This window comes from Xenopus laevis, chromosome 2L (assembly GCF_017654675.1).
Source record: "Xenopus laevis strain J_2021 chromosome 2L, Xenopus_laevis_v10.1, whole genome shotgun sequence".
Classification (NCBI taxonomy): domain Eukaryota; kingdom Metazoa; phylum Chordata; class Amphibia; order Anura; family Pipidae; genus Xenopus; species Xenopus laevis.
The window spans coordinates 143,624,816-143,648,951 of record NC_054373.1 but is presented as its reverse complement, the minus strand read 5'-3'; the positions used below and the strand labels follow the sequence as shown (position 1 = coordinate 143,648,951).

The following is a 24,136-nucleotide window of genomic DNA, read 5'->3' as shown; positions in this document are numbered from 1 at the left end:
AATTTAAGTTGCTGTCAACGCTATTTCCGTGCACAACAACCTTGCATATTGGGTGCGCTCGCTCAAACTCCCGTCTTATTTGCGTGCCATTTGCGAAAATTTATTTGCAATGCGAATTCGCAAAAACCGGAAAGACGGGCAGAGCAGTGCAATATATTTGCTCTCAGGAAAAAACATGCGCGATACAATCATTTGCAAAAAATATGCACTGTGCGAACTTTATAAATGACCCCCAGTATTTCATACAATATGGTCCCTGCTGGTATAAAATATCACCAACATAGAACACCATGCTTTATTGAGATAGTGCTGTCTTTCAAGTGAGCTTACAATCTTATTTTCCAAATAACGTAGCTATTGATAGAGAACAGGGAACGGTGTAGTTAAAATACAAACTTGTCCAATATGATCCATATACACACAGACATATTCACAGAGTCTGTTTTGTTTGACTACACAGTTCTTAAATGTTGTTAATATGTAGAATAAATATGAGAACTGAATATATTTGCTTGCATATATTAACAAAGCTTAAGATATCCAATCCTAGCAATATAATTTTTCTTAAGTGTTCATGGGTTCTTGTTGTGCAAAACTAAACCCACCTGCCAACTACATGAACAAAAGGTCTTTACGGACCATGAAGAAACCATTCTGTGCTTTCTCTGATTCACTGCCCAGTATGCCTGCATTGCAGTCTTAAACAAATTGCTACACACTCAGAAAATAAATCATACTGACGTGTATGTCTAGTGGGATTATTACACACCTCCTCCCACTTTATTTGCATGGACATAATACAGGTTAGATTTGTAATGGAACGCCCCAGTGAAGCAAGAGAGATTATTTAGGATTTCTTGAAGGCATCAATGCACTGTACAAACATATTCCATTCAGATTCTAAACAGAATGCACCCCCCTCCCCAGTGTACACTGGAGAAAGGTAAGAAAAAAAACGTACGCATCGTATAACCTTAATTACAATATAAGACAGGTTTATGTTTACTTTGTGCTGGTATGGGACCTGTTATACAGAACGCTCAGGAACTGGGGTAACGGATCTTTCCTTAATTTGAATCTTGATACCTTATGAGTCTACCTCATGAGCCTATGAGTAAGTGCCGCAGGAGGCATGAAACACGCCTGGCTTTGGTCCTCATCTCCTAATAAATGATTTTGAACTTTTACATTTTTTATTATTTTTGGGACTACTCACATTTCTCTTTTTGATTTGTTTCTTCATGCCTTAAGTCTACTAGAAAATAATTTATTAAATAAACCCAATAGGCTGGTTTTGCTTCCAATAAGCATTAATTATATCTTAGTTTGGATGAAGTACAAGTTCCTGTTTTATTATTACAAAGAAAAAATGAATTTTTAAAAAAATAATATTGGATTATTTTGGAAATAATTTTTGGATTATTTTGGAAATTTGTATTATTTTTTGGATAAAATGGATTCTATGGAAGATAGCCTTTCTATAATTCCTCTTTCTAGAGGTTTCCGGATAACAGATCTCATACCCATATGGGTAGAGTTGCAAAGCACTAGCTATTGGTCTTCCATGAATTATCCTGTAATGAGCACAAATATGCCTTAAAGGCCACCAAAAGAAGGAAGAGTAGGCAAAAATCCCTAGAACAATTAAAGGGGGGACTATAGCAAAAATGAAAAATGTATATAAGATTCATCATGCTGAAGTAAGAAACTTTCTAAATACAACCAATTCAAAATTCTGCATTGTTTCTGAAATTGAAATAATCAACTTTTTTCTTCACTATCCCTCTCTCAGCATCTGTTTCTCTTCATTCTGTCTTCATGCTGCAGTTGGTTGTCAGGTGAATGATCCAATATATCTTTATAGGGGGGCTCCTTTTGCCTAGATGTATTAGAGCTCACTCATTTTGTTCATTTTCGTGATAGTGCCCCTTTAAAGTGCAACACTGATCCCATGACATTATTAAATCAATCCAAGTGATATCTGGCCAAATAAGCTGCTGATTCTGTCTAAAGGGACTAAGTTGGCAGCTTTCACTGACCCTTGTAAGACCATCTTTTGGTGGGTACAAAAAGGTGTTTACAAGATGTAATCTGTGCACCCTAGTAAGTCTCTAAACTGACTTCCTAGTGTGTCCAATGTTTTGCACGACACTATTAAAATTGTCTTCGTCCTATGGTTTAAAGTTCATGGAATAAAATGTAACCGTGCATTGATATTCAGAAATGGGTTGCTTTTAACACCCGGATTCCTGCAACAGTAGTTTACTACCATTCACTTACAAAACCAGCTAAATATGTAAATTTGGCCAGGGGCGCCTGAACTTTTGCATTTGACTAAGTCATTATTTATACTGCAGCTAAATGAGAGGAGACGACAATTTCCAAAGCAAGGAAAATGTTTTCTTTCAATGCATTTCATCTAATTTGGCAGAGAGTGAACTGTGTCAAAGTGACCTGCTTCTAAGCTGATAAGAAGATACCTTGTGTAAAGTAAAAATAAAAAAATACAGTGGTCCAGCGCTGACATTTTTTCCAGGAGGCCTTTTATTTAGTCAGAGGTAGGTCACTGTGACCCCAAATAACTTTACATAAAAGTCAATAAATCAGGTTGCAGGACAAAGTGTGGTTACAGCAGCTGACGAGAGTGTTTTAGGCTTTAGCAGAGTTAAGGGAACCTATTTGTGAAACTGTACATCACAGACTGAGGAAAGAGCTGCTGGTTTATAAAGTTTGTATATAACAAGAAAAAATAAAAAATAAAAACTATAAACGTTGGTTCAATATTGATAAGTTTTTCCAAAACTAACCCTGAAGTTGATGAAGAGACCTATACTAATTCATCGTTCTCTTATCCAATATTTTAGGTTCAAACCAGATCAGTTCAGTGTACTTCCATAGGCTTACTGGTGGGAGGTAAGAGAACAACTGCCTCATCAATTATAAAAAGCTTTCATTGTAGATTAGGGTACCCTAAAGTAGACTGACTCCACTGGTGCTCCAGTCCAGCAGATGTTTCAATCCACCAGGTGCTTGAATCCAGTGACTGCAAAAACTGGGATATTCTGCAGCGATATCTTGCATTGATGTCCTTTTTTGCATTAGCACAGGGGTCCCCAACTTTTGTTTTACCTGTGAGCCACATTCAGAGTTTTGGAGCAATACAAACATAGGAGTGCCAAGTAAGGGCTGTGATTGGTTATTTAACAATGTGTACAATGTGGGCTGGCAGCCTACAGGCACACGCCTGGTTTTATGCAACTAAAATGTTCCTCCAAGCTTGCAATTAAAGCTTGCAACATGGACAACCTGCAGGGCATCCGATTCACTTGAGTTCCAAGCATTCGGCAATATACACCGGACATACATATCTCCTCTATAAAGAAGGCTACTGCAAATAACACAAATTGAACCAATATAAATCCCCAATGACACAAATGAGTATCAAAAATTTGCTAAAAAAACCAAGGATGACAAAGCAGAGCAGTGATGCCTGCCTTTGACAGGGGAACATACGCAATGACTTGCTGGTGATCCATTGGCCTGTGACCGCCTCTCACCACTTCCCTCTTCCTAAACATTTACCCAAGCACAGGAACGGCAAGGAAAACAGTTTATGCACCACCTTAAAAACAATCCATGTCCCATAATACCGAATGCCTGTTCAATGCCAGAAGAAAGCTGGGGGGGGGGGGTAGAAAGCAAAGGGTGCCACTTACCTTGAGGTTTTGGACCTGAGGCTAAAGAAAGGGTCCTGTTTAATGGTTGCCTGGTAAGAGTTGATAACATAAGATTCACAAAAAGTGTGTGTTTGTGGGGAGAGCAAATGTTTTAAATTTTCTCTAAAACGTCAGCTGTGGATTTGCATTCGTTATTTATAAAATACGGATACTAACATGGGGCTTTCCCTCTGCCTACCAGAGAAGAGGCACTGCTTAACTCCTCAGTTTTCAAAAATTACCTTCTCACAATGACCCTTTCTTAGTGCCAAATGGCAGACCCCCACTCCCCACTGGGAATATAGCGGTCACCCTGCAACTGCCCAAGGACGATACAGCTGTGGCTACATGGACGGAAGCAAATCTTAGTGGGCACTGGGCCTGGCAGCACCCCAGATAAATGATCTGGCAGACAGAGGTAAAATTTTAGTTTGTATGTGTACAAGACACAAGAAAGACACACAGGCCGCACACATAAAGAACAACAATAGTAAAGAGTTGTAACATTAGATAAGTTTGTGTGCATTATATTGTACAGTCACAATAATTTCAGATTGTCCAACTTTCCTGTTCTTTGTCTCTCCCCTTTCCACCAACCTTCTCTTAGGCAAGTAAAATGCAGGGACATTTGTGAAATTCTTTGATATATGTTATGGTAGGGATCTTTCACTGTAGAGGCATTAACCTTCCACAAATGTATTTTTCCTTTTCTGTTAGAGGTGCCTGACTCCATCTGCAGGCCAACTTTGAAACAGTTTGCAAGCGGCATTCTTTTTTAGAGATGTAGATGAATGAAACGATTTCTTAGTAATATTTTAGCTTTAGCTAACAACAGTTGAACACACACATTATTTTTCCCATAAAGAGAAATAACGCCATCCTATCAATGCTTAAATCATTGTGAAACAAGGGACCAGGGAGCCTACAATCTAACTTTAGAGTTTAAAGCAAATAAAAGTGACTTTCCTAAAGGTGGCCATACATGCAACAATTACAATCTTTTCTGTGACGATTGTTTTCATTACATACCTTAAAGGAGAAAGAAACCCTTAATTAAAAAAAACATACCCCCTACATAGACCCCCCCCTCCCTGCTCCCCCCAGCGTAGCTGTGAACTCCGATGCCCCGAGTTAAGGGAATTTACCAGGGGTGACAGCTAGGCTGGGGGTAGAGTTTTTTTATTAAGGGTTTATTTCTCCTTTAAGAGCTGAAACATCATACATGCAGGTAGAAACAATATATTTCTACCTTTAGCGGACGATTCTGCAGTAAACCCTGGGCGATGTTTAGGTGCCTTCAAAGGTGCCAGATTAAATGTTTCCGACTGATATCCAAATCTTTTACATTTATCGGTCGGCTCTTCTTCAACCATACAAGCACCAAATATCGTACGATAATATCTGTGCGTGTATGGCCACCTTAAGAATCCATGCCCTTGGGCATGTTGATACAAACCAAATACAGTAGAACCCCAATTTTACAGTTACCCCGCAGGAACAAATCAAAATTAAACACACTAGTAGCGGCACTTGTCAGGCAACGCTTGCCCCAAAAAGACAACATGCGTTCATGTAAAAAGTTCTGGTGATGTGGGCAACCAGTTGGAGTGCCAGAAATAAATGCATGAATTTGTTGCCATGTTACTGAAATTACTTTGCAATGAATAACTTCCCAAGCATATCTTGGTTCTAGAACTGTTCAGTATACATATACATTGGGAATGCTTATAACAGTACTGCCAAATATTCAGTGGTATTCAGTTAAATTTGTATGGTAAAGCAGGACGTATGCAGCCATAAACAGGCAGATAGAACTGGCTAGTTCTGACCTGACTGACATTTGCCCATGGGAAAGGCTTGATGAACCGATTGGAAACCCATTAGCCGGAAACTTGTGATGTGTGGGTCGAGAAAAACTCAACCAACACCCGACCGTTACCTGTGCTCTCCCATTTATATACCTGCGCCAGCCCAGACGTCATGGAAGGGGGGACCCCAGTAAATAAAAAGGAATGCATCTGGCAGAAAGCGGGGCACTAGGAAGTCGACCCAAACAAGTCGAACCCGTGGGCTTCGAGTCAGCCCTCACATCACTACCAGAAACCCATTACGTAAAACTCAGGTTACAGAAAGATCCCTTATTCAGAAAGCCAGACAACAGATCACAAATCACCTACAAAGACAGATTCTAAAATGCACGTTTTACCTGTTTTTTTGAGCAACAATTGAACAGTGTCCAGCTGCAACTGCCAAAAATACAGTTTAAAATCAAATTCATAGTTTTAAGCTCATATAATTGGCCTATAATATGAAAATGTATGAGTCATTACATATTTTGAAAATAACCTGAAAAGTAGAAAAAAACATACGGATAGCCAACCTCCAATAGTAACAGTTATACAGTAAAAAGGCAAGAAATCGAGCACATTAATGCTTGTAATCGCACCTTTGTGAACAATCTGATTAGGAAAATGTGGCCTGCATTCAGTAGGCAGGCAGAATAATAGCAGCAAGCTGAAAAGCAGCTATTTTGAGCTCTACAGAAACCTTGTATGTTTAAATGACCATACTGTATATAAAAGTGTGCTGTGTCTGTTATACATGTAACTACAACTAAAACTGATCACTGTAATACATCATCTGACAGGTAGATTACCAGTGCAGGAACTGCATGCAAATAAAGATCAGTTGGACATTAGGGCCCCAGCATTGTAATGCAACAATGTATATTTCAAATTTTAAAGCATATAATGTCCCAAAGTATTTCTATAAGCAACTAACATTATTTAGTTGTTACCGTATATACTCGAGTATAAGCCGAGTTTTCCAGCCCCCAAAATATGCTGAAAAACTGTACCTCGGCTTATACTCGGGTCAAGCACATAAACGGTCGCCGGCGCCTAAGAATAGTCGCCAGCATCCAAGAATGGTCGCCGGCATCCAAAAACGAGACGCGGCACCTCCAATGGGACCAGAAACCCTCAATTTTTTGTTTGAAACTTACCAGAAGCTGCTGCATTTCTCACCCTAGGCTTATACTCGAGTCAATAAGCTTTCCCAGTTTTTGGAGGTAAAATTAGTTACCTCGGCTTATACTCGAGTATATACGGTAACCGAATTATAAAATCCTCGCTTTGGTGCACCACCAGCGATATATGTGCGGCCCCGTGTTTGCAGAAGTGACATCACATGATGTCCGACGTATAAATACAGCTCTGCACACACCACCTCAAGGGTCAAAGACAGGATTGTTTGCAATCTTACCAAATGAGTAGATATTTAAGTGTCTGAATGCCAAAAACCCGAAAAAAATCTTGTTTTTTTAGTATTAAATCAGAATTTGTAGTGGGGAAAAAAAAATCCACAAATTTATTAAACCCAGAGGATGGAAAAAGTCAGAATCCAAAAATCCGGCATCTCGGAAATACCGAGGTTGCATATAAGTCAATGCGAGAAGTCTCAAAGATATTTTGATCTGCGCTGTGTTTCGTGCAATAATCTGAAGATTTCATGGTTTTAGGGCAAAAATCTGGGTTTTCGGGTGGAAAATCAGAAAAATTTGTATGATTTTTTTCAGTTTTTTTTTCCCGCAAACAAAACTTTTGGGAAAGTGTATTGATCAAAAAGGAGGAGAAGAAACCCGTAAGGATTTGGTCTGAGTTGTTTTCAGAAAATATTGAGAAAAATGTTACTTTGATAAATGGGCCTCCAAGCCTTATGCTATTAAAAGCTATTGTGCTTAATACAGCAGTCTGTTATCCAGAAAAATTCTCCAATTATCCATAACTAAGGAGGCTCTGAACATTACGTTTGTTGTCGCTAGTGTCCCTGTTCACATGGCAGCGACTGAGCTTGCTTTGGGTGATATTTCCACAACATTTAGGTTTATGTCACAAACAGTTGTCTTAATGGCAAGGGTCATCTTTGACATAATTGCATGGAATCCCCAAGGACATGGTATACACAGGAGATTAAAGTCTAAGAACTCAATACAAGTCACCAAGACAAATCGTTCTTTGATCATGATGGAATTCACTAGCAGTGGCGTATCTACAGAGAAAGCAGACCCCGTAGCCCTCTGTAGGGGGACCATGGCCGACTCATGATACACAAGAAAACATGGGTCATCCAAGGAAGGTGGGGCCTGGAAAAAAATATTTGCAGAAAAAAAAACAGGCCCCCAAAGTAACACCATTGCTGTTTCACTGGCAATATAAGTGCTGCACATTAGTGATGTGAGGGCGACCCAAAGCCCGTGGGTGGGGCAGGTATATACATAGGAGCGTCCAGCCGGTTAGGGTCGGGTGCAGGTTCTCGGGATTGGGTTAGGGTCGTGTGCAGGTCAAGTTATTCTCGACCCGCACATCACTACTGCACATATATTTGATATTCAAGAATGGAAGAAAACTGCAATCCCGACAATCACATTGTTGATAAAAAGACAATTGAGCTTGACACTCCATAAGTCAAACAGGATTTGGCAGATGTCATTTCAGAATAAATGCATAAATATCAGAAAGGGGACAGTCAGCAAAAGGAAGAAAATACGATTTAGTACATCCCTATGTATAAATGTTCTAAAATTATTCAAAATTCTGCACCTTTTGGAAAAAATAATTTTCACTCTCCTCCAACACAAGTCATTGTCTCTAGTGCAGTGACTTTTGGAGACAAGTTCCCCTTCTTACAACACAATTACAAATATAGCAAGAGGGTCACACCAGATTTGGTTTTTTTTTGTTTGTTTTTTTAAATGTAGTAACACAGAATGAGCTATTGTATTATTAAACTTAAAAGCTTAATTTGTGTTATAGTAGCTGTTTGACATTAGATCTCATTGAAATACACTTCGGGGAGTGAGTACAATATAGATAGTACAATGTAGTAGGTATTAGGATTAGGGTTGCCACCTTTTCTGGAAAAAAATACCGGCCTTCCTATATAATTTATCTTTTTTCCCTATTAATAACATTGGGATCAACCATCATTCTTACCAGCCAGGCCAGTAAAATACCGTTGTTATTTATCAACAAAAGTTTAGTTAATGCCCATTGTGGATATATTTCTTAAATATAAAGAAAAAAAAAACATTTGGGTTTTAGCAGTTGTTCATCTGACCTGAAACAAAGGGGGAATATGGTTGAATCTTAAAGTAGACCTGTTATCCGGACATAAAAAGCTGTATAATAAAAGTAATTTTCAAATTAAACATGATATCCAAATTAGTTTTTTTATTGAAGCATCCATACCGGTTGTAAACTTTTTAAAAAATCTCAGCTGCCAATCATATATTGCCTGCCCCTCCTCTATGCCTTAGGCAGATTCAGTCTAGAGCCTTCTTTCGGCTCTACGGTAATCTTCGGAATAAGAGCAGAGCTTCTGCAATTTCCGTGACTTTTGGCGCGAAACAGAAAATTGCTCCAACTGCGCATGCGCCAATACGGCACTTACTGCTGATAGGGGGGTAGGGTTTTTTATTTACTTTACAGTTCAATTCTCCTTTAAGGATTTAGACAGTCCAATCCATGAAAGCTCTGAAGACATACAGTAAGACCCAAAAATCTTTGGACAGAGACAATTTTTTCTAATTTTGGTTCTGTACATTACCACAATAAATTTTAAATGAAACAACTCAGATGCAGTTGAACTGCAGACTTTCAGCTTTAATTCAGTGGGTTGAACAAAAAGATTGCATAAAAATGTGAGAAACTAAAGCCTTTTTTTTTTTTAACACAATCACTTCACTTCAGCAGATTAAGAAGAATGGGGTGTATGGTAAGATGAGCGAAGCTGCAAAAAAACTATTAAATCCTTTGAATCGAATGATTCAAAGGATTTTAATCCATCGATCGAACGATTTTTATTCGACTAAAAAAAGCTTAGAAAGCCTATGGGGACCTTCCCCATAGGCTAACATTGAGGTTCGGTAGGTTTTAGGTGGCGAAGTAGGGGGTCGAAGTTTTTTTTAAAAGAGACAGTACTATCGAATGGTATATCGATTTTTAGTTCGAATCGTTCCATTTGAAGTCAAAGTAGCCAATACGATGGTCGAAGTAGCCAAAAAAAACACTTTGAAAAAAGTTTTTTGCATTCGAATCCTTCACTCGAGCTAAGTAAATGTGCCCCTACGTGTATATAAACTTAAGAACTCAATTGTGCTACTTGATGAAGGGGCTTGTCCCCGAAATGTTTGCCGAGATCTCACTTAAATAATAAGCGTTTTTGCAGAAGCATTGAGTGGAGTGTGCCTTTGTTTCGTTTGGATTTGCATATTTGCAATCTGAAATAAAACAGGTTAGAAACTTCCCTGGGGCCAAAAAATTAAAGAAAAAAAATATAGATTAGAAAGCTTTAGCTTTGTTAAGAGAACATTTTCAAATGACAGCGGTCTAAAGAAAGAATGAATCAACACAAAGATATACAGTAACAGCGGCACCAACAGAAATGTGTACGCTTTACCTAGGGAGGTGGTAGTAGGTTATCTTGATTGACTGCCTAAAAGGCTATAATTACAAAGAAAGAGGTTTATAAATCACTGATGTGTAAAGAATACAGTATAATACTGCAGAACACTGCACTGAAACAGACGCACTGAGCTTCCAGTGGCATCTGTTCAGTTTAAAGCGGCTGGAGATTTCAACAGTGAGTGAAACCAGTTTTTCATGTTCCTGACTTAGAAAAGACTATTTCCTTAAAGGCTTAAAGGAATTGTTCAGTGTATAAAATAAAAACGGGGTAAATAGATAGGATGTGCAAAATAAAAAATGTTTCTAATATAGTTAGTTAGCCAAAAATGTTATGTATAAAGGCTGGAGTGATTTGTTGTATAACATGTCAGTCAGAACACTACTTCCTGCTTTTCAGCTCTCTTGGTTTACACTGACTGGTAACTCTGGTTACCAGGCAGTAACCAATCAGAGACTTGAGGGGGGGCCACATGGGTCATATCTGTTGCTTTTGAATCTGAGCTGAATGCTGAGGATCAATTGCAAACTCACTGAACAGAAATGTACCATGTGGCCCCCCTTCAAGTCGCTGACTAACTCAGAGTTATAGAGCTGAAAAGCAGGAAGTTGGAGTCTGGCTGTTTTATTAGGCATCTCTTCACTCCAGCCTTTATATATTTACATATTTGGCTAACTAACTATATTAGAAACATTTTTTATTTTGCACAGCCTATCTATTTACACCGTTTTTATTTTCACACTGAACTGTTCCTTTAATATGCACAACTGTCTCAAGTACCCATGCTTTCTTTTTTATTCAGTCCACCTACACAGCATGCCTGGGTGCAGGTAACCTTCGGTCTCACACAGAGTGAAAATGGGTTGTTTTCCACTCCAGATAAAGGTCTCTGTGTGATTTTTTGTGCATTCATATTTTTTTTTTGTGGATTCTTTAAATCCAAGATGTGCTGACCTTGCTCCAGTATATATTTTTTGTCCTAGCTCCCAGGTTTTGTTGCTACACATGGTGCACACCCTTTGGATTAATTTTATATATAAAAAAAAATTACATTGTGACTGCAGTGTTGTCAGATATTTTCATACACAATATTGTGAGAGTCAGTAGAACCACCCTCCAGTTAGGAATATTTGAAACATCCTCCCTCTTTGAATAGTCTATTAACTGTTCAATACATTCAAAATGGTTTACATTCATTACGACAGAATTCAAGTTATGATCCAAGACTTGAGAGAACAGTCCACACACCAGGCAGCATAGTTGAATCACATAAAAAAAACAAAAAAAAACAAAAAAAAAAAAAACAACTTACCCTTGTGGCCATGCTTACGAGACATCTCCCCGTAGATACGAAGCTCCAAAGAAAAAGTGCCCCCTTCTTACAACACGTTATTTTGATACTTCAACAGGACACGTTTAATCTGGCTGGCTGTTCATAAATCCCAAAGAATACACATTTCCTATGGTATTACAGGTTCTGCAAAGATAAGAGCAATTGCATCAACTTCGTTTTGAACAGGATATTAATATCATAGGTATTTAAATGACATACACCTCTGACTACGCCCTAACCTGCATAAAAGTTTACAAGGTATAAAAACAAACAGAGCAAAATATAGTGGAAACCAAAGAGGAAAAGTTAAAAGCCAATGAACATTTTGCATCAGTAAACATAATACAGGTAAGGGACCTGTTATCCAGAATGCTCGGGACCTGGGGTTTTCCGGATAATGGATCTTTCCGTATTTTGGGTCTTCATGCCTTAAGTCTACTAGAAATTCATTTAAACATTAAATAAACCCAACAGGCTGGTTTTGCTTCCAATAAGGATTAATTATATCTTAGTTGGGATCAAGTACAAGATACTGTTTTATTATTACAGAGAAAAAGGAAATAATTTTTAAAAATTTGGATTATTTGGATAATAATTCGGAGCTTTCTGGATATCGGGTTTCCGGATAAGGGATCCTATACCTGTATTGTGATTACATGGCAACATCAAAGTAATCACAAGCTTAGCATATGGAGGGTTATTTGCAGGTGGTCTGTAAGTTAGTGTGGAGTAGAGTCCTACACGGAACCATTTCTAAGACCCAGACCCGACCCCACGACCCGAACCGCAAACAGCACATTTACCCACTTTGATCCACTAACCGACCCGGACCCGCAACTGCCTTATCCGCAACCCGACCCGCAACCTGCCGACCACCATCAAAAAGGAAGTGATGGTGCTGCAAACCAGAAGTGACGTCATCAAAAGTGAGCGGGACAGAAACAAGTTTTGTAAAACTTTAAAAGGAGTAAAACATAGACAATATTACATACGATAAGAAATGTGGACGAGATCCGCAACCCGACCCGCGGCTATACCCGTACCTGAAAATCCTCCCCTCATTCCACAGGGTGCCCGCTTTTTTTGCGGGTAACCAGCGGGTACCCAACCCGCTGCACGACTGGGTTATTTATCAAAATCCAAAAAATTATCTAATTTAGGATATTTCTGAAATATACTCCGACCAAATCTGCACGTGTTATTTCTGGTTATTTATCAATACATTTTCCCAAAAATTCCAGTTCTGGAAAAAACTTGCGAAAATGGTCCGAAAATTCTAATTTTTTACCCGACAAATCAGATTTTTTCTGATTTCTGCCAGAAAACCAGCACAGATCGGGATATGTTCTGAACTTTTCCCACTGACTTATACACAACCTTCGGCAGGTCTGAGATGCCGGATTTTTGGATTCTGACTTTATCCATCCTTTGGGTATATTAAATAACAAAAAAAATATTGAGTTTCTTTTCCCACCAGTTTTTGGCATTTGGAGTTTAATAAATAACCCTGTTTGTCACAGCCATTGTCCTTAATAGTGCATGCGACTTTGCACAGTACCATGCAATTCTTGCAAATGAAACATTTAGCTGCCCAGGTTTAAACTTCAGAGCGGGCGACATCACGTCGTGCATGGTTTTATTCAGGAATCAGTGCCAGTTACCGGAAGAGAAGCAGCCAAACATGGTGGCTGACAACTTTTATGTAACTAGCGCTTTAAATGCAAAACATTCAGGGAAAGACAATTTGTTTGCAGCATGCAATTGCCAACTTTACACCCCCTGATGGCGAGCAGTTTGGAAATCTATGTCCTTCAGTAACCATCATAATCTCCAGCTCAAACAGCAACAATGTGTTTGTGGTTTTAAATCATTTCACAAAAGAAAAACCAGAAGATCTTTAGAAAATCTCCATGGAGAAAGGGAGCAGGTATCCCTAAAGACATGCTATAACCTTGTTATAACACCATAGTAACAACTGTATCTGTGCAAGCAAAGAGAAAGGTGGAACATAAAAGCACCTATTGTAATGCTGTCATGGATGGATTTTAACACAAAACCGTTTGTGAAACATTTCCAATATCAGAGCAAAAATGATAAAGTCGATAAAAAAAAAAAACTGGCATACAAATAAACATACATGCTTCCCACTGCATTTATTACTCTTCACCCAAAACATTTTATTTTTCTTTGCATAATGAAAGCGTCCTTCTAAGAAACTTGCCAATATAAACCACTGAAAACCTTCTTATTACAAAATTTTATATTTTTATGTAATTGCTACAGGTATGAGTCAATCCAGGCATTTACATTCTTTAGACTGATGAAAAGGACCATATACCAACCCCCCCCCCCATGACATGAGCTCATTTATTTGGGCTTATGTATAAAACATGCATAAATGTCTGACTAACCATTTGCCATGTATTGCAAATGATCCCTCAGCTTGGATGGATTCTAGGACTTTCCATAGTGGGCAGTGAACAAAACAAATTTACATGTCTCTCTTTACACGAGAGCTTTAACTATCGTTTTATTCCCTATCCCTTATTTGTTAATTTATCATTAAGATCTCTTGTATTATATTATTGTTAAACACAGAGCAACATGACAACAGTATTGTTATAAATTATGATTATCTGCCCAATAGAAAACCAAGAAATCTATTTCCAGCTAGCTTAAAGAGGTGGTTCACCTTTAAGGTAATGTTTAGTATGTTATAGATTGGCCAATTCTAAGCAACTTATCAATTGGTTTTCATGATTTATTTTTTATAGCTTTTTCATTATTTGCCTCCTTCTTCTGACTCTTTCCAGCTTTCAAATGGGGTCACTGACCCCATCTAAAAACATATGCTCTGTAAGGCTACAAATGTATTGTTATTGCTACATTTTATTACTCATCTTTCTATTCAGGCCCTCGTTCTTATTCATATTCCAGTATCTTAGTAAAATCCATGCGTGGCGGATATATGGTAACTAGGACCATAGCAACCAGACTGCTAAAATTGCAAACTGGAGAGCTGCTAAATCAGATAAAACAGCTAAAAAAAAAAAAAGAAAAATATATACAAATCAATTGAAAATTGTCTCAGAATATCACTCCATACATCACACTTAAAGTTAATTTAACGGGGTTGCTCCCCTTTGAGATAACTTTTAGTATGATGTATAGAGAGTGATATTCTGAGACAATTTGTAATTTGTTTTCATTATTTATTATTGAAGGTTTTTGAGTTATTTAGCTTTTTATTCAGCAGCTCTTCAATTTGTATCTTAACCAAGCCAACCAAATTACCCTAGCAACCATTGATTGATTTGAATAAGAGACTGAAATATGAATAGGCCAGGGCCTGAATAGAAGGATCAGTAATAAAAAGTAACAATACATTTGTAGCCTTACAGAGCATTTTTTTTTTGTAGCTCCTTTTTAGAAGGGAGCTACATTCGAAAGCTACAAAGAGTCAAAAGAAAAAGGCAAATAACTAAAAAAAATAAATAAAAATCATTTGAAAAGTTGCTTAGAATTGGCCATTCTATAACATTATAAAAGTTACCTTAAAACTATACCACCCCTTATAATTGTGAACACCCCCTTTAAGCAACAACTAGTAGCCTCCTGCATGCTCCATGAAGACACAATAATTCCCACTCTACAACCGCTGTATTTAGTGCTAGAATTACTTAAAGGAACAGTAAGATCAAAAAAATTGAATTGTTTTATAGCAATACAAATATAATGCAGTGTTGCCCTGCACTAGTAAAACTGCTGTGTTTTCTTTAGTAAAACTACTTTTTGTTTATCTAAATAAGCTGCTGTGTAGCAATGGGGGCAGCCATTCAAAGCAGATAAGCTCTGTAGAAAAAAAATAGTGTTTCCACTATTTAACCTGAGCCATATAGCCTTTGCTATACAACAGCTTGTTTATATTAGCTATAATAGTGTTTCTGAAGCAAACATATTCGTTTTATCAGTGCGGGACAACCGTAAATGATATTTTCATTACTTTAAAACACTTTCATTTATTGGGGTTACCGTTTCTTTTACAGGTTATGCAGTTAAGGAAAGCTATCCATAAGGCTGCACATACAGATGAATGTGGAAAGAAAACCTGTAGGACACAAACTCATCTTTAAAGGCGATACATCCTCTCTCTTACTTCAGTTTAGAAATTACTTGCTGAACGTATTTGCCATGTTTCCTAATTCATGCCTCATTTTTACCATGAAAGAAGCAGATATTCAGCTTTGGTTCAGAGGGTGTAAATTAAAACGCATATTTTCAAATATCTTTAATCTTCGGGCAACCATTTTATCTGGCATTAGAACCAGAAGATTTGCCAAAAGCTTGTTGGAAGCACAAGCAAAATCTGCAGCCTACAAGATTTTATTAAATGTCACTAGAGATTTTGCAGCTTCAATGTGTTTTGCTCCTTGACTTAAAACAACAAAGTCAATATCTTGAGGTAACATCTGGCTAATTGGCTTTTGATTAAAGCTGTCCCTAAACAAACTATTTTCAGCCTGTTAACTGAATGCTGGAAAATAAGCTTGGCACAAATATTAGCTGTGCTGTAAATGCCTTTGTAAATATTGATCCGTCACTAGTATACGCAACCAGATCCCTAGGAGCCTGGGCAGTGGGGACATCTTGGTATTCACTCTCAGCTCTGCCACAAACCATCCCAAAGTCAGATGATACTAAATTAACACCCCAATTCAGCATTTTATACTTCTGCTCATACACCAGCTCTGTGAGGTATAAAGCAGTTAAGCATTGCATTGGGTTATGGATGGAACCAGAGCTATGTACTTCACTGGTAAGTCATTAAGTAGAACCTTGAAGATTAAAAATTACTTTGAGCTAGTGTAAAAATGGAACTGTACTGCTACTCTAGGCAATACAGTATGTTCATCCCCCACTGGGATTAAATTTATCCTAACATTGTTCTACCTTTTAAGGTGGCCATTCACAGACGCAACAAATTTTTGTAGGATATTCGATGCGTGTATATCAGACCAGCCAACCGATATCGACAGAAGGTTTGGATATCAGTCGGCTCGTCGATCTGGCTGGTTGCAAAATTTTATTGGTTGCCTTTGAAGGCACCCGAACTAGTGATGTGTGGGCCAGCCCGAAACCTGCCACCTTCAAATGCTGGCTTCCCACTTCCAGGTTAGTCTTTTATAGACGCTGCACCTGCTCACCCCGTCCCTTTTGTGACGTCATTGTCGGGGCGGGTCTATAAAAGCAACACGGAAGTTCGGATGTGGGCAGGCGCGGGCTAAGGTAGAGCGGGTTAGGGTCAGGGAAATCCCGACCCGCACATCAGCCATTGTTAGCGCTGAATCGTCAGATATTCTATTGTTTCTGCCTGTATATCCGACGATTCAGCTCTACACGTGTGTACTGAAACAAACAATCTGTTCGTTTCAATACAGAAAACAATCTTTTCCAGGAAAGATCATAATTGTTACCACCAACGTTACCTACACAAAGTGGAAGTGGAGATCAGCCAAAAAGGTTTTTTTTTCAGGCCGGCCTCTACTTCCCCCTGTTAGCTACAAACTGTGATTGTCAGTACAGCTACACAAAGATGCAAAAGGGAGCAGATCAGCTTCTTTCAGCCTGCAGCAAAAAAAAAAAAAAAAAACGCATCCATGCTCCATGCAGACACGTAATGGTAGACATCAGCTGTAGTGAATGCCACTTGTCGCATTTAATGGCCTGACGGATAATGTAGATCTCGCAGTATGTCTCTCCAGATGGTATACTTAGGCAATGAACACTTCTGAATCCAAGCTTACATTTATGTTTTTTCCTTCATATTGTTTTTCACTGGAGATTGCCGTCATTGCAAATAACGTAGATTAAATAAATAAATCTTTTAACTGGGTTATGGTAAACTAAAATAACTGGGACGATTTATTTTTACACCTGGGGAGGTGGGGCTCCCAAAAGGCTATGCTGATGGAACAGCTGGAGACAAAAAACCATGCAATAGCAGGAACAAGACAAAAATCATCATACATGGAGGAGCAAATTTGCCCAATGACACCCAGCAACTGATAAGGAAGTGCCTGTTGTTTTACCAAAAAATTTTAATTTACTTCACTTCAGTGCAACTGTGCAAGGATGAAAAGGTAGTTAATCAAACCACCAGTCCACAGAAAAACCTCCTGCATAATGAACTATTTTAAATTGTGAGTTCTACTGAGCAGGGTCTTCTTTAACTCTTATGTCATTAATAAAAAATAAGTTATAAAGTTTGCACCTAGGCTAGTAACCTATGACAACCAACTGCATTTGCTTTCTCAGGCAAAGCTTATTTTAGACACAAAGATACCATCATATGAAACAAAGGTTCTTATGATTTTCGGATTGTGTGTGGATTGTCCAGACATTTTTTTTACATACCATGGCGATGGGTCAGTCGATCGGACACGTTAAAAGATTTATATTGGCTACCGATAACATCTCTGCATGTATTGCCTGACGATATCAATAGGAGATTGTCACTACTATTTGTCGGACATAACTTCCGTATGATTGCCATCTGTGAATTAAATTGCCAGAAAATTGTCTAATTTGTTCTTTTTACTACTTTATTTAATCTGAATGGTTAGTGGTAGGTCTGGAGATTGCAACGTACAATCGTTCGTCGGACATAAGGATATATCTGCACGTCTATGGCCAGCTTAATATCTGCAGTGTAGCAAGAACAGATGAACAATCTCCCCCCTCAACAGGCATAACCCTAAACACCATTTATGGGGCTTACAAAGCGCCTACCAGTATAAACTTACCCCACGAAACGCCAACACTGGTTATCTTCAGTTTTCCTGCACAGTATTTTAAGGACATACACTTTTGTGTAGTATTTACAAATATTAAATATTTTTTAGTTATGTTGTTGCTAAGGGTGAGTTAAAGTGTATAAAACTACTAGTGGGTTAAAAAAAAAAAAAAAAAGACCAACTCCCATGAAATGGAGAAGAAAAATCCCAGCCTCCATCCCGAATCTCCATTCAAAAACCATCACTGGGAACATATCACTCCTGTCTGACTGGGCAGGAAAGCTGAAACCAAAGGCTGCGACTGCCCAGCTGCACAAAGGAGGCCTGTGTGAAACAAGACAGCCTACCTGAAAATAATCCCAGCTATGGCAAAAAGTCTCGAAAAAGGGAACGCTTAACCCTTTCCCTGCCAGAAGGATCACTTGTCACTGCCATAAAACATTTCTCAGCTGCTATTCATCACGAACACGGAGTCAAGGCCAAATGGAAAATATTAGCAAACCCTGACAATGCACAATATATTGAAGTCATAAGGCTCTATCAGATTCCAAGCGGATCTTACAGCTAGCAAAATTGGCAGTCCATTTCAGAAGCAAGTGCGTGCGTGGCATAGCTACACCAATGATTCGCCAAGAGCTAACAGGTACATATCTAATCTGCATGGGGAAAAAAATTAACATTCACTACAGGTTAGAAAATAATTGGCAGCAAAAATCAGATTCTTCCCCACCGGCCAGCCCGTCTGCTAAGCCTTGGGGTTGCAGGTAGAGCCTGTTGGTCTAGTGTAGCCGTGCGGCCATGATTTTGACCCCGGTGGGTGTTTCCACCATAGGGGGCTAACTCAAAAGAAACAGGTAGCCCTGTTCTTGGTATCACCCCTGGTGTCAGTGCTAGATCTGACCGTAGAAGAGTAGTCATCCCTAGGAATGAGCTATCCACCTTCCTGGAAGCAGGGCACTTAAAAACCGAATGGAATGGGTACAGTGCAGGGGTAAAGCCACACCTGGCACGCCCCTTAACTTCTTAGTGTCCCTGTATCCCCTTGAGACAACAGAGAGATGCAAGGTTATGCACTTTGGCAAACAATAATAAGTAATACACTAAATGGCAGTGTGTTGGGAGTTTCTTTAAAGGAGAAGGTAAGGTTAAAACTAAACTTATTAGAAAGGTCCACCTAAATATATCAGTAAACCCTTAAGGTAGTGCTGCTCTGAGTCCTCTGTCAAAAGAAACACTGCATTTCTTTCCTTCTATTGTGTACACATGGGCTTCTGTGTCAGACTTCCTGTTTTCAGCTTAAACCTCCTTGTCCCAGGCGTGAGCATGCTCAGTTTGTTCCTCTTCCCCCCCCCCTCTTCTCTGCTGTAATCTGAGCCCAGAGCTATAAGTGAGCAGGGAGAGGCTCGGGGAGGAATTGATGTCACACCAAGCTAATACTGCAGCTGCTATCCTAAACAAACAGAGCTTCTAGAGCTTTTTGCTCAGGTATGGTAAAACATTCTACAGAATAAATATAGCATTCTAGCTTGCACTATTGGAGTTAATCTATTGGCAATAAAATGCCTCAGTAGCTTCCCTTCTCCTTTAACTGAGAAGGATCTTGTGGTTTTTGTAGATAACAAGTTGTCTAATTCTGGGCAGTGTCATTCTGTGGCTAATAAAACAAATAAAGTTCTGTCTTGCATAAACTCAAGGGATGGAAACATAATTATGCCTCTTTATTGGTCTCTAATAAGGCCTCACCTGGAGTATGCAGTGCAGTTTTGGACTCCAGTGCTTAAGAGGGATATAAATGAGCTGGAGAGAGTGCAGAGACTTGCAACTTAACTAGTTGGAGGGATGTAAGATTTAAATTATGAGGGTAGACTGTCCTGGTTGGGGTTGTTTTCTCTTTTTACCCATAAAGCAGATCACTGCACTAGAGGCCACCCCATCAGACTAGAAGAAAAGAACTTTCCTTTGAAGCAACGTAGGGGGTTCTTCACAGTCAGGACAGTGAGTTTGTGGAATGCACTGCCGGGTGATGTTGTGATGGCTGATTCAGTTAACCTTTTAAATGCCACAGATCGTAGAATCTACGTTCTGTGGCAAAGGTACTTGAAATGCCACAGAACGTAGATTCTACGTTCTGCAGCATTTCCTGGTTCAGGAGCGGAGGAGCGGCTGTTAGAGCCGTTCGCTCCGTTCCTGCTCGATCCCCTGCCCCTAGGCAACGAGCAGAGCAGGGGATCGAGTGGCCCCTGGGGCGGCGATCGCCCAGGGGCCCAAAACAGCAGCAGGCACGTGTTACTTACGTGTCCTGCTGCTGCAGCCTGCACCGGATCGACGATCTCCGCCCCCACAGCACACAGACAGGAACCACGAGGCAGATGTCTTCCAGAGGCTCTTCCTGATCGCCTGCAACAGTCTCCAGCGACTTTTTCAGGTTAGTGCAACAATTATACACACAAACACACCAACACACACTTATTACAGTAATACACACTTAGATTCACACATACATTTTTGGGGATTGGGGGGGTCACTTACACTCACTGCACTTACAAACATGTGCACACGCACACACGCGCACATAACATGTAATTTACCATTTGTACACACGCACACGCACATACATGGCATTGTGGCTTTTTTTTTTTTTCTTATCGCATCGTTTCTTTTTTGGCTGAAAAAAATGTTTTATTGCCATTACGCATAGCGTATTCGCTAACCGTACTGTGCAATACCTTTTGTATGTTTATTTCGGTGATTATATTGCAATTTTGGGTATTTTGGTGCATTTTTAGCCATTTTATTGAATTTTTAGCCATTTTATTGCATTTTCAGCTCTGCATATGTTGTGTTCACTTGTTTCTAGCCGTATAACCTGTTTGGACCATCTAAAATATTCAAACTGTGATTCTGACGGCCGATAACACTAGTCTGGAAAAAAAACATTGATTTTTGTGGTTTTATTGGATTTTTTGCATTTCACCCTTTACTGCCTTATTTTGTTTTGCCTTGTAAATTTTATCTACTATATATCCATTTGGGGGTCTCTGTGCGCCACATAGTTTGGTATATCTATGCATATTGGGCATCAAAGTGTTCAGTAGACCTCTGGCGTTCATATTTAGGATGTTTTATGCTGATACGTTACGAAATGTGGGGCATATAATGGGGTAAAATTCAAGCTTTCTGACAATTTTCAGAAATTTGATAAAAACCGTTATGTTCAGCATTGCTTTGCAGTTTGGCAGTTTGCAGTAGAAACACATATTTACCCATATTGGATTCGTCAGAATGTGTACTTTCTGAAAATATATGGTTTTCTGGGGTCTCTGTACTGTTAGGTGGTCTAATGTCGCATATTACACACACCAGGTGCTTATATTGCAGCAGCCAGCGCGTCAGCCGTGAAATGTATATACACTATTGTCATTTGGTGGTCTCTGTGCGCCGCATAGTTTGGTATATCTATGCATATTGGGCATCAAAGTGTTCAGTAGACCCCTGGCGTTCATATTTAGGATGTTTTATGCTGAAACGTTACGAAATGTGGGGCATATAATGGGGTAAAATTCAATCTTTCTGACGATTTTCAAAAATTTGATAAAAACCGTTATGTTCAGCATTGCTTTGCAGTTTGGCAGTTTGCAGTAGAAACACACATTTACCCATATTGGATTCGTCAGAATGTGTACTTTCTGAAAATATATGGTTTTCTGGGGTCTCTGTACTGTTAGGGGGGTCTATGTCGCATAATACACACACCAGGTGCTTATATTGCAGCAGCCAGCGCGTCAGCCGTGAAAATGTATATACACTTTTGTCATTTGGGGGTCTCTGTGCGCCACATAGTTTTGGTATAATCTATGCATATTGGGCATCAAAGTGTTCAGTAGACCCCTGGCGTTCATATTTAGGATGTTTTATTGCTGATAAGTTACGAAATGTGGGGCATTATAATGGAGGTAAAATTCAAGCTTTGTGACGATTTTCAGAAATTTGGATAAAAACGGTTACGTTCAGCCATTGATTTGCAGTCTGGCAGTTTTGCAGTAGAAACACTTATTTAACCATATTGGATTCGTCAGAATGTGTACTTTCTGAAAATATATGGTTTTCTGGGGTCTCTGTACTTTTAGGGGGTCTAATGTCGCATAATACACACACCAGGTGCTCATATTGCAGCAGCCAGTGCGTCAGCCGTGAAAATGTATTACACTATTGTAATTTGGGGGTCTCTGTGCGCCACATAGTTTAGTATATCTATGCATATTGGGCATCAAAGTGTTCAGTAGACCCCTGGCGTTCATATTTAGGATGTTTTATGCTGATACGTTACGAAATGTTGTGGCATATAATGGAGTAAAATTTAAGCTTTCTGACAATTTTCAGAAATTTGATAAAAACCGTTATGTTCAGCATTGCTTTGCAGTTTGGCAGTTTGCAGTAGAAACACTTATTTACCCATATTGGATTCGTCAGAATGTGTACTTTCTGAAAATATATGGTTTTCTGGGGTCTCTGTACTGTTAGGGGGGTCTAATGTTGCATAATACACACACCAGGTGCTTATATTGCAGCTGCCAGTGCGTCAGCCGTGAAAATGTATATACACTATTGTCATTTGGGGGTCTCTGTGCGCCACATAGTTAGTATATCTATGCATATTGGGCATCAAAGTGTTCAGTAGACCCCTGGCGTTCATATTTAGGATGTTTTATGCTGATACGTTACGAAATGTGTGGCATATAATGGAGTAAAATTCAAGCTTTCTGACAATTTTCAGAAATTTGATAAAAACTGTTATGTTCAGCATTGCTTTGCCAGTTTGGCAGTTTGCAGTAGAAACACTTATTTACCCATATTGGATTCGTCAGAATGTGTACTTTCTGAAAATATAATGGGTTTTCTGGGGTCTCTGTACTGTTAGGGGGTCTAATGTTGCCATAATACACACACCAGGTGCTTATATTGCAGCTGCCAGTGCGTCAGCCGTGAAAATGTATATTACACTATTGTCATTTGGGGGTCTCTGTGCGCCACATAGTTTGGTATATCTATGCATACTGGGCATCAAAGTGTTCAGTAGACCCCTGGCGTCATATTTAGGATGTTTTTATGCTGATAAGTTACGAAATGTGGGGCATATAATGGGGTAAAATTCAAGCTTTGTGACGATTTTCAGAAATTTGATAAAACGGTTACGTTCAGCATTGATTTGCAGTCTGGCAGTTTGCAGTAGAAACACTTTATTTAACCATATTGGATTCGTCAGAATGTGTACTTTCTGAAAATATATGGTTTTCTGGGGTCTCTGTACTTTTAGGGGGGTCTAATGTCGCATAATACACACACCAGGTGCTCATATTGCAGCAGCCAGTGCGTCAGCCGTGAAAATGTATATACACTATTGTCATTTGGGGGTCTCTGTGCGCCACATAGTTTAGTATATCTATGCATATTGGGCATCAAAGTGTTCAGTAGACCCCTGGCGTTCATATTTAGGATGTTTTATGCTGATACGTTACGAAATGTGTGGCATATAATGGAGTAAAATTCAAGCTTTCTGACAATTTTCAGAAATTTGATAAAAACCGTTATGTTCAGCATTGCTTTGCAGTTTGGCAGTTTGCAGTAGAAACACTTATTTACCCATATTGGATTCGTCAGAATGTGTACTTTCTGAAATATATGGTTTTCTGGGGTCTCTGTACTGTTAGGGGGGTCTAATGTTGCATAATACACACACCAGGTGCTTATATTGCAGCTGCCAGTGCGTCAGCCGTGAAAATGTATATACACTATTGTCATTTGGGGGTCTCTGTGCGCCACATAGTTTG

At 39.1% G+C, this 24,136-nt stretch overlaps 1 protein-coding gene across 2 annotated transcripts in view; it reads right to left on the bottom strand.

Annotated features, from left to right (window-relative positions):
* spats2.L (spermatogenesis associated, serine rich 2 L homeolog) overlaps window positions 1-24,136 on the bottom strand; it is a 66,792-nt gene that overhangs the window by 34,001 nt on the left and 8,655 nt on the right. For both annotated transcript variants that reach the window (XM_018245137.2, NM_001093446.1), the window contains 1 exon segment: window positions 11,494-11,658. In XM_018245137.2, the coding sequence (XP_018100626.1) occupies window positions 11,494-11,518 (25 nt within the window). In that variant the 5' untranslated portion in view covers window positions 11,519-11,658.